Raw genomic sequence first — 17,290 nt, 5'->3', positions numbered from 1 at the left:
ACTATTTGGCTGCAGGCCAAGACACGAGCGTCTAGTTGACAGACTTCAAAGAAGCAAAAACAATGAAGTTTGTAGTCAAGCGAGCTGTTTTTCGAAGAGTGAATAGTAGGTAATAGGTAGCCATATTTTTCTACTAATAAAAACAATAAGAGTCATCAAAGTCATGATTCATGATCGATAATAGAAAAACTTTTAGGGGTGATATTACGGATTTCTATTTTACCTATAGTATGTCCCTAAGAATTTTTTTTTATTTGATATTGCGTGATCACATCGACGTTTTATTTAGACTATAAGTTTTTCAAAAGATAATTGTACAGACAGTACCGTTTAACCATTGGAACGAAGTGAACCCTTGATGTATACTTATTGACAGCTTGGGGCTATTTTTCGACGAGAAGCCCATTTGTGTGGATGCAATTTGCTACATGAAGAATTTAGTTCAGATATTTTTGATCGCGTAACTCAACGTGACTGTACCGAAATAATGTTAGCTGCCGTGTGAAGAAGAATAGACAATAGAGTCAGCGTGCGTAGCCGAATGGCACAAACGCTCACTAAACGAAACGCTCGTAGATATCTATCTCTATCGCTCGTGTGTATTGGCGCGACAGAGCCAGACTAGATTTCGCGGCGTTTCGTGTTCGTTTCGCGTCGTAGAAATGCCATCCGGCTACGGGGCATGCTCGGAAAGAGAACAGTCGTGGAATGTATGGGATCCAATACATTCCACGACTGTTCTCTTTCCAAACAGGCCCCGTAGCCGAATGAACAAACGCTCACGAAACGCTCACGATAATATCTCTTTCGTACCTACTTTTCGTAGCTAACTAGCTATCTATCTCTATCGCTCTTGCGTATTGGCGCGACGGAGCCAGACTGCATTTCTGCGGCGTTTGGCGTCGCAGAAATGCCATTTAACTACGGGGCCAGACTCGTAACACTTTAAATTCTCGCGTTTTGTACACATTTGTGGCGCAACTGGTCGAAACGCCAAAGGTAAAATAACGATATCTTTATCGCGTTCGACCCGTGTGTGACTTTAAAAAGAATAAGTCAATTTAAATGAACTGCAATAAATTGTTTTGCTGAAGCGAATCATGTGAACGCGGCCTCGGCGGCCGCTAACAGCGCTAATCAGTAGGTATGGCCCAAGGTCGGCCATCGCAAACGTGGTGACACGGATTGCGCGCAGGTGTATGCGAAAACGTACATTTAAATTACCTATGCTACGGTATGTTGAGTGGAAATGTGGCTTTCTATCAAATAAGGGTCCTCGAGTACCTATATTTCTGTTTGGATGTATGTATAATTTATGACAGAAAGAACCTTCCTTGAAACCTTTCGTACCAATTTGTATTAAATGTTTCTCGAATAAAGGATTTTTTTAAGATTAGTAAGATTGCTGTGATACTTAAGAGTTGCTTATTTTGTACCAGGGCGATGGAAAATACGCATACTGCCCGTTTGGTGGTAAGCAGGGAAAAAGTTCTTTGTCAAGGACCAAACTTCAGAGGGCCATATGTACTGAAAAACGTATCATACGACGTATGGACTGAAAAACGTATCACAAAACGTATCATACGACGTTTTTCAGTGCAGATGGACACGTGCTAAAAGGAAATTTGTAACTCGCGTTGATTTATCAATTTATCGCCACTCGTTTCGAACGTTATTTGACGTTTTACCCATCAAAACGAATGTCTTTGAGTTCATAAGTACCTTGTAATAAAACAAGGAAATATCTTTATAAGACGACACTTTGGCATTGCAAATTCCTCGCCGAGTTCTAAACTCAACTAATAAAACTTTTATTTAAAGCTTTTGAACCCGGAAGCGCAGTCGCTCTGATTCGAACCCGTGACCCCGCGGTTATCGCCCCCCGAATCCAGTGGGCTCCGCTTTTATGGGTGCTTTCCTGTCGGCGGTGCCTAGACCCCATCTACTTTAGCAGATTATTTCCGGATTCAATTCCTCGCTGTCAATATATTTTCAAAATAACGTAACATATGAATACCTACACATTCATTAGGGGGGTTAAAAAGGAGCTAACGAGACTATTTTAATCCGTTTTGAGATGAAAATACCTACTACGAATCTAAAAGCAGGGGCGGCTCACTCCGCGATTCTATCGCCGCGCTACAAGTACATCCTGGCGGCCGCGAGTTCGCGGCCTAATCAGGGGTGGCGCGCGTTCTCACGGAACGCACGTTCGTACTTTTCGTTGTTACTTTACGTCGCAAATACTTTTTTAAGTTCATAAGGGATGTCCGCGTGTGGAATGGCTAATATTGCTTAGTTAAATAGCCACCATGAATAAAATAGGACAATCTTACACAGATCTACTATTGATTGTCTCACGGAAAAGTTCAATAAGGCTTGCGATGTTAGGGACTTAGACAAAAATATATGAATACTGTATTATATACCTAGAGAGTACCCAAAACTTGACTATAATAGTATAACATTTTATCTGAGTATTAATTCCTTTTAATCCATAGGCAACCCTATCGTCCGGCGCTGCGCACGTGCGGCTCGTTTCTTTGTTAGAATTTTGTAGGCATTTAAAAAGGCGGCATTTTGTGAACATCAAAGCAGTGGGCCTTCTGTACTTGTACTATTATATATTCTGTGCTAAAAGCAGAATAGGCAAGGCATTGAAAAATTAGATTAGATCTAGGTAAGGCATTATTGATGGAAAAATTAATAAAAAGATGGACGCGGCGTGTATGACAAACAATAGGCTAGTTTCCTACTAGTCAAATCAGTTTCTTTCTAAGAACTGTCAAAACGAACGATTAATATGGAATTACTATGAAATACTGAGGAGTGACGTCACGGTCAACTCATTTACTTTATATGTTTCTTTTCGAATTATTAAATAGAAATGATGTTTAAACATAACTGTATAGTATATACTGTCCATATTTTTCTTCTAATTATGTAGTGATTTCGTGCACTGCATAAAATATTTTTCCCCTCACTAGCTCGAAAACACGCGTTTTGTCCTTTAATACCAGCGGGTAAAAAGGCATTTTATCCACTAGTGGGTAAAGTAATTTGACCTTGAATAAAGTCAAATTAACTGCTTTAAAATTGATAAAAGTAGGTGAATCTAGTAATAAAGATGATTTACCACCTGTGGAAGTACTGGAAGCAGTGATAATAGTTATTTGTTATACAAGGGGGCAAAGTTGTATTTTAACGCCGAGTGTGGAATTGAAAAACGAGCAAGTGAAAGGATTCTATAGTTGAACCACGAGCGAAGCGAGTGGTTCGAGAATAGAATCCTGAACTTGCGAGTTTTTTAACACACGAGAAGTAAAATACATTTGCACCCGAGTGTAACACAAAACTTTTCCCCTCACTATAGCGAGGAAACTACAACGCAAAAATTGCGTTTATCACTGCTTCCGGTAGTTCCACAGGTGGTAAATCATCTTTATTACTAGATTCACCTACATTTATAAATTTTGAAGCAGTTAATTTGACTTTATTCAAGGTCAATTTACTTTACCCACTAGTGGATAAAATGCGTTTTTACCCGCTGGTATTAAAGGACAAAACACGTGTTTCCGAGCTAGTGAGGGGAAAACGCATTTTTTGCGTTGTAGTTTCCTCGCTATAGTGAGGGGAAAAGTTTTGTGTTAAACTCGGGTGCAAATGTAAGTATAGGAAACTAGCCTATTGAAGCTCATACAATTGCCCTGAGTCGCCGCCTACATAGGATGTACCTACGCACGCTCATCCGCTCCGCTGTACGCCCCGCCGAACGCTCCGCTCCAAGCGTCCACTCAGGCCTTAAAGCCTGACCAGAAATTATATGTATGACTACGTGCCATGTTACGGCATTTCAGTAGAACTCTTTTCTTCATACTAAACTGAACGGGTTCGAATCCTAGAAATAAAGTAAAAAAAAAATAAAGAAATCCTGGTAAGGGCATTTATTTGAGTGATGACGATGAGCATGATCACAGATATTTGTTCCTGTGTCATGGATGTTTTCCATGTATTTATATATTATACATATCGTTGTCTGAGTACCCACAACACAAGCCTTCTTGAACTTACCGTGGGCCTCAGTCAATCTGTGTAAGAATGTCCTATAATATTTATTTATTTATTTATACATCAAAGTAACAGTGCCCCTCCTGACAATCATACTAATCCAAACTAACATTATAAATGGGAAAGTATGTGTGTATGTTTGTTTGTCCGTCTTTCACGGCAAAACGAAGCCACGAATTGATGTGTTTTTTTAAAGCCTCCCGGACCACCAGGTTGAATTCCTAAAATGTTGAAATCCCGAAATGTTGACTTTCCCAGAATGTTGATTTTTTTCAGTTTCGCAAAATGTTGAATTCTTATAACGTTGAAATATTAAAAAGTTGAATTCTCAAAATGTATACTTTCAACATTTTAGGAACTCAAGTTTATATTCCTGGATTCTTTTTTTAACATGAGTATTTTTTAATATGATTTCTACTCAGAATCGCGAGCTTTTTGGTCCTAATAGGAGAAAAAAATTGTCCCAAGATTTCCAGACATTTTTGTGATTGTCCATCCCATTACCGATATAGCTATGTAAAAATGGTAAACGGAATGGAAAACAAATCTTGGGACAGTTCTTTTCTCCGGAATGGAAAACAAATCTTGGGACAGTTCCTTTCTCCTATCTGGCTATCAGGATTAAAAGAGTCCGCGATTCTTTGAAGAAATCACATAAAAATTACCAAATAAACCAAATACCGTTTAACACTTAGACCTACATAATCTTTCTGCAATAGCCCATTGGTTGACTGGTAGAGAATGTCTCAAAGCATTAAGTTCGCCATTTATATGTTGCAGCTGTAAAGTTTCAATAAATAAAAAAGTGGGGGACAATTTTAAATTTTTTTTTTCAACTTTCTGCAAATTCAACATTTTAGGATTCAACAAGTTGCAAATTCAACTTTATGCAATTTGGACGTAAAAAGAACTCAACAGAATGCAAATTCAACATTTTAACATTCAACATCCTGCAAATTCAACTTTTTGCAAATCCAACATTTTAGGAATTCAACTTGGTGGTCCTGGAGGGTTTTTTTAAGTGGAGATAGTTGAAGGGATGGAGAGAGACATAGGCTACTTTTTGTCTCTTTCTAACGCGAGCGAAGCCATGGGTAAAAGCTAGTAGTCATATTTCTGGTCAGGGTGGCTAGCCGAATGGCACAATCGCTCACGAAACGCTCACGAAACGAAGCGCTAGTAGATATCTATCTCTATCGCGCTTGCGTATTGGCGCGACAGAGCCAGCGGCGTATCGCTTTCGTTTGGCGTCGGAGAAATGCCATTCGGCTACGGGGCCAGGATTTATACTATGGTTTACAAACGTTAACCTATAAAATGGCAACGTTATGGCGATCGATCCCCGTGAGATCGGCCACGTGTCGAGGTATTTCCATCCTTGAAATGGCATTCCAGTTTGTGTGGACTACACGTGTTCATTGTGTACTGTCATTGAGAGCGTATGCATTTTCCCGTAATTCAGTGGCTTGGTCACACCATACAATAAATAATAGTACAGGCGATTCCGACTTCGTTTAAGAAAGAAAGAAAGAAAGAAGAAAGAAAGAAAGAAAGAAACGTTTATTTGGTGTATAAAAAAAATGAAAACTTAACCTAGTTTGCATTGCTACCATAGATCAATAAGTAAGGGAAGAGTTGTACCTCCATACATCAGTAAATGCAAGTTATTTGTAGTGACATCTAGCGTCGTCCACGCGTCCATCACGCGTCAACTAGCGTAAATTATCAGTACTGCTACTTGTCAATAGATGTCGCGATGTACAAAAAGCCTAATGCTCAACAATTTTCAGCTAATATTACAATAGTATTAATCAGTACTCTGTTTTCAATTCCTTCTGCTTGTAATATAAGTCGTAAATTTTTCACTTTTGGACATTTTCTCATACTTTGTTAGACCAAGTAGAAAAAGTCCTATAATGTGATATATATTTGTAAACTACTAGCAAAGCCCTTTAATTTGATACCACACACGGTAACAAGCGCTCGGTTGCGATTTTATTGTTTTTCACACGAAAGCCTTTTTCCTTTCTTCCTTATTCCTTTCCTTACTTATTCCTCTATGATTGCTAAGTAGTAATTATTAGGGTTGACGACTTTAATATTGACAACCCTAAATAGGCATAGTGACACTGCGTCATACATTAGAAAGGGATGGCACGATTTGATCATGAACTGCTGCTGTGTTGTCAAACTGGGTTTAGTACGAAGTGTCTTTTCTGTACGTTAGAGGTTATTATTTATTCTGTGACGTCGTATATAGGGAAATCTCTGCGCAGGGGGCGCCACTAGCACAAACGTAAACAGGCCTCCTAAATGCATCAACATCATATTCATCGTGAAATATTATTAATAGTTTTACGATAGAAGTGAAAAAGAGCAAATTAAAAACGAGTGCAGCAAAGTGCTCTTAACTGTGTAGTCGGCTGATTTTGGGTCATTGTTTCAAATAAGTACTAGGAACCTAAATATTGTTATTTTACAATCTTAGATACAAAGACAAGGTTTAGGCTACTAAGCTCAAACAATAAGATTTAACTGTTTTTGTCACTTAAACGCATGGCCGCCTAGACCGTCAAGGTTCGGTGACTTAACCATGGATCACTGGGGCCAAGTTTCGCTTAACTGACACAGTTTAACTGTTTTTGTGGAACTTATGAAGGTTACGGTTATCATTTTAAGGTTTATTTTAGAATACTAGATTAAATAGGCATTAAATATGGCATATTTTTCGGAACGTATCTAAGAAATTTTATTTCAGTGTATAGGTATTAGGTACACTTGTTTCCGTTATTTTAAGTTTAAAATTTTAAATCAAAATATCGTTTGAGGGTAAAAAAAAATCCTTAAAGATCCGTACAGATTCCAATCATTTTACAAGAACCAAGCAAAAGTAGCCATCGATTTTGATAGCAGGGTAAAAACATATGAACATGTTAACATAATAGTAAAATACTTCATTCGCGCACAGTATTGTGCCATTGAAATCGCTGCCGACTTAACTTGGTCTGACTCTATCCAATTTTATTTACCCAAAATTACGAAATAGAAATAAAATAATGAGATTAGATTAAATAAACAGTCTGCAACTATTCATATTGGCTTTATAACAACCATACTATGTATATTTAATACATTCAACATATCTTAACTTTCTTTTCAATAAGAAAAGCAAGCATGACATGTATGAGTTGTATGACACTTGGATCAGTTTAGTTTTAAAAGGATTTTCATCTATGAAAAATAAAAACTATACAAAAAATACGCCCTTGTGAAAATATATCGAAGAGTTAGTACACAGCCCATTATGACAAAAATGTTCACTAAAAATCATAATATCTACTCAAAATTAACGGTCGTTTATCATGACAACGTCAAATTCACAAAAATAATAAATCACTAAGAACATTGACAACCTAGGAATTTCATTAAAACTGTCAAAATGTTGTAAAAATAATTTAAATTCACATAAAATAAATTCATTCGCAAAGCGTTTCACACAAGATTATGTTCTAAACGAAGTTCTCGCAAATAGTAGGTACGTATGTATATTAGATATTAATATTTAAATACTGCATAGGTACTTAGTATGTTTAAAAATAAAGAATTTGATCAGTAAATATAAATAAATACGTTAAATAACTCAAAAGTACTCACTTTTTCTGTATGGAAATCTCGGTCCTCTAATAAAAGGCGTGACCAATGCTGGGATAGTATGCAGCGACATAATATTCCAATTTCACACACAAACTGTTCCTCTAAATTCAATTTATCGCCGAATTTCCCTTTGGTTTTATTTTGATTTGAAAAAACGTGTGTCTGCCACCGCGACCCCGAACGAATGAAAAAATCGACGATCGTTCTTTATTCGAAAAATAATAAGAAAAAATAAACTGCCAGAGATAATAAAAGCCAGAGTTTTAAAAAGTTTTTAGTCAATTTCTTTAAAAAGTTTTGGGGTTGTACTTTTTTTCGGTATCGTTGTAAAATAGTATTTTATGCAACTGGTGGTTAAAAGAGGTCAAAAAAGGTGAGTGGCGTGGGTAACAATTTGAGGCGAAGCCGAAAATTGTTAATAAAGACGCCACGAGCATTTTTTGACTCAGTTAAACACCGTTGCATACAATACTTTTTCTACGACCAAGCACTTATTTTGAAAGAAAATTATAAATTCAACAAATACCTACTTTCAGTCATCTTAGTTATCTAGGTGGACCGCCTACCATTTTGAATATGCAGTTTGCAGTTTTGAATATCAGATGAAGATGATGAGAAGAGTGACATAGGCTACTTTTTGTCTCTTTCTAACGCGAGCGAAGCCGCGGGCAGAAGCTAGTTAAGAATAATTTATTTTTACTTATACATAAAATTGAGATCGGATTATAATTTAATGTAACTTACAGAAGAAAGTTTTATTTGAGGTGAAAATGAGAGATCCTGCTTTCCCGTTCTCTTTGATAGCTGTGTTTCTTTTAGCCATTGAAAAGCTAATTATGTATGAGAAAAGTAAGTATTTATTCTCATTTTGAAATAAAATTTATAAGTTTTACAAATAATATAAGCACACATTATGTTGGACCTAGATCTAACCTTAGTTATTTTAGAAGAATATTAGTTAAACATAATAATTAATTGCAATTTTCAATAGGTATGTACATAACATTTTGTATTACGTAGGAAGCAAGTCTCATCAATGTAATTTTAAATAAAATAAATTTTAGGTAATAATGGTAGGTATAAGTCAAACAAATCTTAGCACTAAGAAAAACTCAAATTCAAATTTATATAGAAATTAAACCTTCGATCCTGCATTCTCAATCAATTTTTAAGTGATAATTATGGCTCGTAGATGATACCATGATGATACAGCCAAATGTCAAGGAAGGCACGCGTTTTATGAAGACAATTGGCCGCTGAGCCCTACATTTTTAAAATTTGACGCCTTTTTTAGTGCCAAGACTTGGTTGACCGTCGAAGTATAATAAAATCGCCAAATCGCAAATGAACTTCCTCGCGTCCATATATCTAGGAGCAGCCAGTTCGCTCAGATGTTTTTGGCGCCGAACAGCGCCAGCGCACTGCAAGCAGGCCAATGCCGCAGCGATGCGCCAAAAGTGACGCAATGTGGGTTACCGTGGCAATGTTTACCTACAGCTTGTGCATGTTTTATGTTGGGGATTTTAAAAGTTTGAGAAACAATCCAGAGTGTAAATTTTATTCGAAAACGTTCTCGAATTCGTTTAAAGGAGGTCAAAGAAGACGAGTGGCGTGTGTAACAATTAGAGGCGAAGCCGAAGATTGTTATTAAGACGCCACGAGTATTTTTTGACTCGGTTAAACACCGTTGCATACAATACTTTTTCTACGACCAATCACTTAGTTTTTAATAGTTTTCTTGAATAACTTTCGTGAAATTCACACTGTTTCCTGTATTTTGACGCAAAGGTTTGCACTGTCAGCTCAGCTGCCCAAAGCCTTCCCGCGCACGCGTGCAGTATCGTTATAACAAATTAACAATGCGTTGCCATGGTTACAGGGCCAAACATTGCGTTTTCAGTTTTTTCGATACTGAGCGCATGCGCGGGAAGCCGGCGGACGCTTTTTATGTAGGGTTTTAAAGATCTATGCACGACCCTGAAAATGACGAATAACAGTTCGGGAGTAGAAAAAAATGTTTAGACTGTGACCAGGGGACCGATTTTTGTATTCGCTGTTCGGAAGTCTGTGGAAAACGGCGTAACGTAATTTAAAAAAAAATTCAGCCAGTCATTTTAAAACTAGTGGCTATGACCACTCGTTTTCGCTTCTGTTAGAACAATTTAAATTGCTAGTAATGGCCTAGTAATGGGAAAGTCTGTGTGTCTGTTTGTTTTTCCACCTTTCACGGCAAAACGGAGCGACGAATCGTCGTGATTTTTTAAGTGGAGATAGTTGAAGGGATGGAGAGTGACATAGGCTACTTTTTGTCTCTTTCTAACGCGAGGGAAGCCGCGGGTAAAAGCTAGTACAACATATTGAGGTCAGAACAGCGGTAATTGGGTCCAACGAGGCGTTTCCTGTCATATCTGAAGCTGACCTAGAGGGGCTATGCTATTGAGCTAATATAGAAAATCAGGGAATAAATGTGACTTTGCATGTGTAAAGGGTCCTTAAGTTATTATGTTTCAAGCATGAAGAATAGAGATAAAGGAGCAACCTCTTTAAGTATCAGAAGTGCACATATTATAAAAGAAAAGATAGGTGGCGCTGCAATCGCAGGTGCATAAGGGTTTGACAATCTCTTTGCCTTCTCGGTAGTGACCCCGCCTACGGAGCAAGAGGTCCCGGGTTCACCTTCACCGGGTTCACGGGGCAGACCTTTTTTATTTTTTCTACTAATATTTTTCTTGAATTATTTTATTTTTTTAATGTCCAAAAATATTTTGTTTTGTTACAACTTTTCTAAATTTCATTCGCAAGACTTACAACATTACCGAAGAATCCTAAGATGGGGCAAACAATGTAAAAGGGCTTAAGTTAACATTTGTATGAATAAAAAAATAAATAAACACAAATAAAATACACAAAAAGAAAATTAATCTATAAAAAAATAACAAAAAGCAGAAAGGTCGCTGTCAGAATCGAACCCGAGAACATCTGCGTACGAAGCCAGCGCACTACCACGGGGCTACGTCTTGAACTGCTCAGTCTAACGAAATTAGCCTAGAGAAAAGAACGTCTAATGTCATCTCACATCGCTGATCATTGAGCGAGACATGCGCTCCAAGCGGAGATATTTGTAACTGCAATTACAAGGGCTCAGCCGGTCATTTTTGCGACTGTTCTACTTCGACAGACTTTTCTCCTTATCTCTAGTCTCCCTGCTAGCTACTTTATGCCAAATATTTTTTACAAACCAATTGCATAGAGTTTTCTGTCTATGACTTTGAGATTTTTTGACGTGATCTCTAGTCTCCTTGGTTTCAAGTGCGTTAAAGGCGCCTACTGACTATCAGTCCGCCGGACGACAACGACTTGTCAGCATCAGTTATAACTTTACTTCACTTTAGTTACACGGCATTAAAAAAAAACATATTAAAAAAGATGGAATTACAATGTTGCCATGTCTGTTTTAAAACTTGCGTAGATAGTGGCGCCACCATTTATTGTTTCAATTTTATGTCACGTTTTAAAAATATAGGTATGCAGGGGTGCTAAACCAATAATTTTGCTGTACTAATATTGCAGTTTAAGTTTAGAAAATACATGGATAAGGAAAATCGCTATTTTCTTTCTTTCTTTCTCTTATTGGACGACTAAATTACTTAGATCAAGTAAGTATGTTTACGGTTTTCATCCCCTACTCATGATTGACCCCCACATTAAGCAAATCTCTGTAAACCTCAATTTAAATAATTGAAAAGACTTATTTAAAGTAGGGAAAAACGTTTGGCTCCAGTTTATTCAATGAGCTATTTATACAGTGTGTTTATTTATAACCTGCAATAATTTAAGGGGTGAATATTACAACGTTACTTTATATATTTCTACTTGACTTATTAAATAGAAATTGGATTTAAAAATAACTTCTGTCCATGTTTTTATTATCTGATGCTTTATTTCGTGCATGGTTCAAAATATTTTATTTCACTACAGTCAAGGTCCCTACTGTCTTCATAAAACGCGTACATTCTAAACCTTGACGTTGGCGGAATCATTGAGGAACCATAACGATTAAAATTTGATTGAAAATGTGGGGGCATAGGTTTAATTCCCATAGAAAATTGGAATTTTGCGCAATGTTCAATGCCAAAATTTGGTTAACTGTCTATAATAAATAATAAATCTAGGTAATGTGACCATGCAAATAATCACTTTTTAACCCCCGACGCAAAAACGACGAGGTGTTATAAGTTTGACGTGTCTGTATGTGTGTGTGTGTGTGTGTCTGTCTGTCTGTGTGTGTGTCTGTCTGTGGCATCGTAGCTCCCGAACGGATGAACCGATTTCGATTTAGTTTTTTTTGTTTGAAAGCTGAGTTAGTCGGGAGTGTTCTTAGCCATGTTTTATGAAAATCGGTACACTATGACGCAGTCGGGGGTTTTTTCAACTTTTTTATTTTTATTCATAGGTATAACTACTCTTACTTGACTGAATTTTTATCAGTCATTTTTCATAGTACTGCGTATGTGGGTCAGCGGGGATCAATACATTGACGCCCGGGCGAATCAGCCCTTTCCAAGAACCTGCGACATACATTCTCACGCCTGTATTCCCACATGGGGTAGTCAGAGCACATGAAACTTCTCAAGCTTCAGTGCGGCTGTTAGCAAATTACAAACTTCAAATTCTTAAAAATATTTTTTACTCAAATAGGCTTACAATAAGCACTTTTAAATAATTGTCAACAATGTATAATGACGAGGCACACTCAAGCGTTATGACAGATGGCGCCACCTTATTAGTCCATTGCACAGATAAAGAATTTCATACGTGAGAGCGAGAAGATGATATTTTTTCTCTCTCTCTCTCGCATATGAATGTCAGTGACATGCCTAGGCACAGGCACTTGCACAGGCGCCACCTGGCGGGATAAAATGTTAGTGTGCCTCCTCATTATCATCTTATTATAAATATCGGATTAATTTATTGGGAGCAAGGGGTTGAAAGAAAAATAAATTGTGACATTGCAGTGACAGGTTGCCAGCCTTCACGCCACGATTTAACCCAAATCCCACAGTACGGCACCCACGGGAAGAAAGTGGGTGGTGAAATTCTTAACCCCTCACCACATATATACAGGGTGTTACACCAGCGACTGAAAACAGACTCGCCATAGGTATAGCTCAATCAAACTAAGCAACTTTTACTATGGGATCAACCCCGAAAAAATAATGTAATTAACAGTCGAATTGTTTCCGCGATTTTGGGTTTGGTGACCGCTTTCCATCAGGCGGGCCATTCGCTTGTTTGCCACCGACGTAGTATAAAAAAAAAAACAATAAAAGTTGCTCAGTACGACTTACACCACCACCGTATACCACCTTTGATACAGTTTGACAAAGTCTGATATTGATATCAATCTGGGTTCGTAGCCGAATGGCACAAACGCCTCTGAAACGCTCACGAAACGAAACGCTCGTAGATTTCTATCTCTATCGCTCTTGCGCATTGGCGCGACAGAGGCAGACTACCTTTCGCGGCGTTTCGATGTCGTTTCGCGTCGCAGAAATGCCATTCGGCTACGGCTCCTGATGTCTATAGTTGTGTCATTTCGATAGTATAATATCGTTATTCATTTAAGGGTTAATTTTTAATAAATGTATAGGAATTTTTTTATAAAAAATCGTACTAACAAAACATTGAAATGTATGAATTGTTGACAAGATAGCGATTTTTGTTAAAAACTGAATGTCACAATAAAACGAAGTACCTCCGGAAAATTCTGAGGTAAATAAATTTGTCTAGCCTTCAGAGATAACATACACTAGAGAAATTTCGACGGGTACCCCGGGGTCGGGGTGGTGTAGCGTTTTAGCACGTCAGCCGCGATAGCTGGAGACCTGGGTTCGATTCCCGGCTTCGCCACCAGTGGGCTTGATCGCTTTTCCTTTAATGTATGGTGTCTATTTCAGTTTATAAGTTTGTTTACATTTCAAAACACATTATAAGGGCTCTGTTGCTTCATTGAAACGATATTTTTATGCCCCAACTTTCTTACGTAAAAGAGTACCGACTGTGAAGTCTTATAAACAAAACTTTTCTCCCTATATATTTTTAACGTCATTGTAATCTATATTTGGACAATTTATGAAATTCTTGTAGAAGGGATTTTGCGTATATTTAACTCAGTAGTCAGTAGCATAGTTTTTTTTTCTTGAAATACTATACTTGGATTGCTCAAGATTAAATTTTATGTTACTTTTAACTAAAGTAGCAGACGTTTGGTTGTGCGCCCACATAATAGATTAGTATCCTTGGTTATTTAAATGTAATTTCGTGAGTTGTAAAAATCCTTTTAAATTATATACTTTATTTTTACTTCTTAGTTAAACGCAATTTAAACACATTTTCCCGTCATTTTACGTGTTTACTGTTTTGGCTCCTGTATCAGCTGTATTACCTCCTCAAGTATTGTTGGTTATAAAAATTACACACTGTATGTATAGAAACGCGGATTTAAAGTGTTATATGTGTAAAAAATGGTATAAATGGAACTATTTTTTTTTATCATAGACATATCAAACAAACTGTTCTCATACAAACGTGACTCAATAGTTGCCACATTATGCAAAACGGTTTACAGAGACAGTGGCGCCCCTATTGTTTTCTACTCTTTTTTGCCAGCCTGCAGGTATAGTGTTTATGACTAAGATGCCCCCAATGCAGGTAATCCATTTTGTAATGCTCTATTCTTAGATAAGCCTATTTGTACACGTCTAACCTTGTTACTGCATGCAGTGGCCATATATATCTGAACGAATGAGGTGATCCCCTTTATCACAACTTGCCTTGTTGCGCGCGAGTCCATACGTACCGCTTGATGTATAGACTCGCGCGCGACAAGGCAGGTTGTGCTAAAGGGTCAGGCAGGTAAGTATGGTCGCGCGATTAGTGATAAATATTAGGCCGTCCCTATCGCACTATTTGTAAGTGCGACAGGGACGGCCAGATGTTTTATCATTTATTGCGCGACCATACTTGCCTGCCAGAAATATCTGAACATGCATTAACAATTTAACACCTTGAAAATATTATAGAAAGTATATGAGGAATACGAATAAATGACTAGACTGATGGTAAGCAATCGGGAACGCCCATAAACACCTGCAAACCCCAGAGAGATTGCAAATACATACTTATAATGTTTCATCACGAATTCGCTTTCTATTTAAAGTGCGAAAAGTGCGGCAAAATGTGGAGTTACGTTTCACTCTTTCCAGTGTTCAGCTTTGCGAGGCAGTACCTAAGTTTACCCTAGAAGTTATGAAATGAATTCTACAATCCTAACTTATGCTTCCTTATTTACAGTAGGTACATCTGGTGTATATGTTATCCGATCCGATATCAGATGTCGGAAGGATTTCTATAGAAAAAATCCAAGATGGCGCCTGTAATGTATGAGATATCGGTCCGACATTCGATATCAGATCGGATAATATGAAAACGCACTAAGGGTACCTTTCCACCAGAGATACACCGAGCGTCCACTCAAGCCTACGGTAAGATATAAATCTACGGCAAGTTAGGTCTGTTATAGTGTTTAGACACGCTTGTTTACCTAGGAACCAGGGTAGAACCTAACGCGACACTAACGGGCATTTTCATTGATACTGCATTGCAGTTATTATGCTCTTTATTTATTTTAACTCTTAGGCTAGGTTATTTTATAATATGATTATAAAAGTAAAATACAAAACAATACAAAATATATAAACACATTATAAAAAACCTAACCTAGGGTGCCGCCAGCAGCGGGGCAGGGCCCAAGCTGCCGGTGGTTAGGGCTGCAGAGAGAGGAACCGTCGGACTATCCGCGCTGTGTCCAAGATCACCGCTTTCTGCATCTGGCCCTTGATCCAGCCACTTTCGCTACCAAGAACCCGACTGTCGGGCACACCGCTCGTAGAAGCGTAGCCGATTACATGGGTTTCCCCGTATGTAGCGAAAATGTCGTAGCGCCGCGTAGAGCCCGGTTTCGAAAGTGTTAAGATGTTGGTCGAGACTCTTCGCCATAGCTGGGCATTAACTCGTTAATCCGTTAATCGTTAATTAACGAAGTTAACATTTCGGTTAACGGATTAACTTTTAAGTTAACTTTAAAAAATGTTAACGGATTCGTTAACTTCCGTTAAATTTCATCGAGTCCGTTAATCGTTAATCCATCACCCCAAGCGGCTCGCTGCGCCGCGAAAACCACGTCCTGACTGCTACTCTAAAAGCCCGTAGTACTACGGCAAAACCTAGGATTTATCGGTAAAAGCAGATCCGTCGGTTATAAACAGTCTAAAGACCAATTGGCGAATTTGGATCACTTATTCGAGATCTTCTAAATCTTATTAGGCGTGCTAGATCGATCACTAACCGGGGAATAGAGTGCAATCATCAGGCATGATAGACAAATCGCACAACCGACGCATCGAGTTAGAGTCCGGTGGGCCTTAGATTACTCTACCAAGTTATCGTGGCCCACAGCATCGAGTTATCGTCGCAAATCTCAATCTGAAAAACCGACGCACCACGATCGCGACCGCATGAATGACTCAATAATTACGAATCCGAAATAAAACCTAGGATTTAGCCAACCAACGGCGGTAAAAGCCCGAAGAGACCGTAATTATTACATTTCGGTTTTTTATATACCGATTGGTGTCACTGGTTTTAATGGTTTTTGGTGGATACTTAGTAAATACAAATACTTATACCTACAGTGAAGTCCTATTTTTATGACGTGTTAACGGATTATCGATTAACTTTAACTTCCGTTAAATCTACCGAAATGTATCGCTTTAACGATTAACGAAGTTAACTTTTTAAGTAACGGATTAACGATTATCGAAGTTAACTATTTGATTAACGGTGCCCAGCTATGCTCTTCGCTATGAGACCGTTCGCTGAAACGACTATCGGAACAATGATCGTTGAATCAACATCCCACATGGCGTCTCGTGAGCCAAGTCTAGGTACTTACTGGACTTGTCCTTCTCGGCTTTCACGAGATTCTCATCATGGTTGATGGTGATGTCAACGAGCACGGCCCGGCGTTGCGGTCGATCTATTATCACAATGTCAGGCTTATTGGCTACAATAGTCCTCCAAGTATCAATCTAGAAAGCCTTTACCAGTTCGTGTGGTGAAAAATACTTTGCCTATTGCACTTAAAGTATAAGAACCCCTCTTTATTAGGTACAGTCAACCAATTGGAACCCTAGGCCACCTCTACAACCATGTCGAAATGACAAGCAGTAAGAGATTTCTTACAATCTGGGGCCCATTTCTCGAAAAGTACAAGCCTTGTATTACAAGTGCGCGAACTGTCAAATCGTATGGGTTGTCATGGAAACACACTTGTAATACAAGGCTTTGTACCTTTCGAGAAACGGGCCACTGATGTATAACGTCAATATGACATAGTTCTACAGTGGCCTAGGGTTCCAATTGGTTGACTGTACATGTTATAGATGAAACCAACTAAGTAACCAAGTTCCGTCTAAAAATAAACGCTAACTCTAATCTCGAAAAGGAA

General features: G+C 38.2%; 1 protein-coding gene across 3 annotated transcripts in view; it reads right to left on the bottom strand.

Moving 5' to 3' along the window:
• The window catches only part of LOC125239476 (translational regulator orb2), a 119,672-nt gene that overhangs the window by 24,343 nt on the left and 78,039 nt on the right, over positions 1-17,290 (bottom strand). The window contains exon 1 of one of the 3 annotated variants that reach the window (XM_048147089.1): positions 7,723-7,872. The exons of the other annotated variants lie outside the window; for them this stretch is intronic. Within the exon in view, the coding sequence (XP_048003046.1) occupies positions 7,723-7,792 (70 nt within the window). The 5' untranslated portion in view covers positions 7,793-7,872. Of the gene's footprint in view, positions 1-7,722; positions 7,873-17,290 lie in introns of those variants that run through there. 3 annotated transcript variants of the gene reach the window in all.

Source organism: Leguminivora glycinivorella, chromosome 25 (genome assembly GCF_023078275.1).
Source record: "Leguminivora glycinivorella isolate SPB_JAAS2020 chromosome 25, LegGlyc_1.1, whole genome shotgun sequence".
NCBI lineage: Eukaryota > Metazoa > Arthropoda > Insecta > Lepidoptera > Tortricidae > Leguminivora > Leguminivora glycinivorella.
This window is presented reverse-complemented; position numbering and strand designations above follow the sequence as displayed.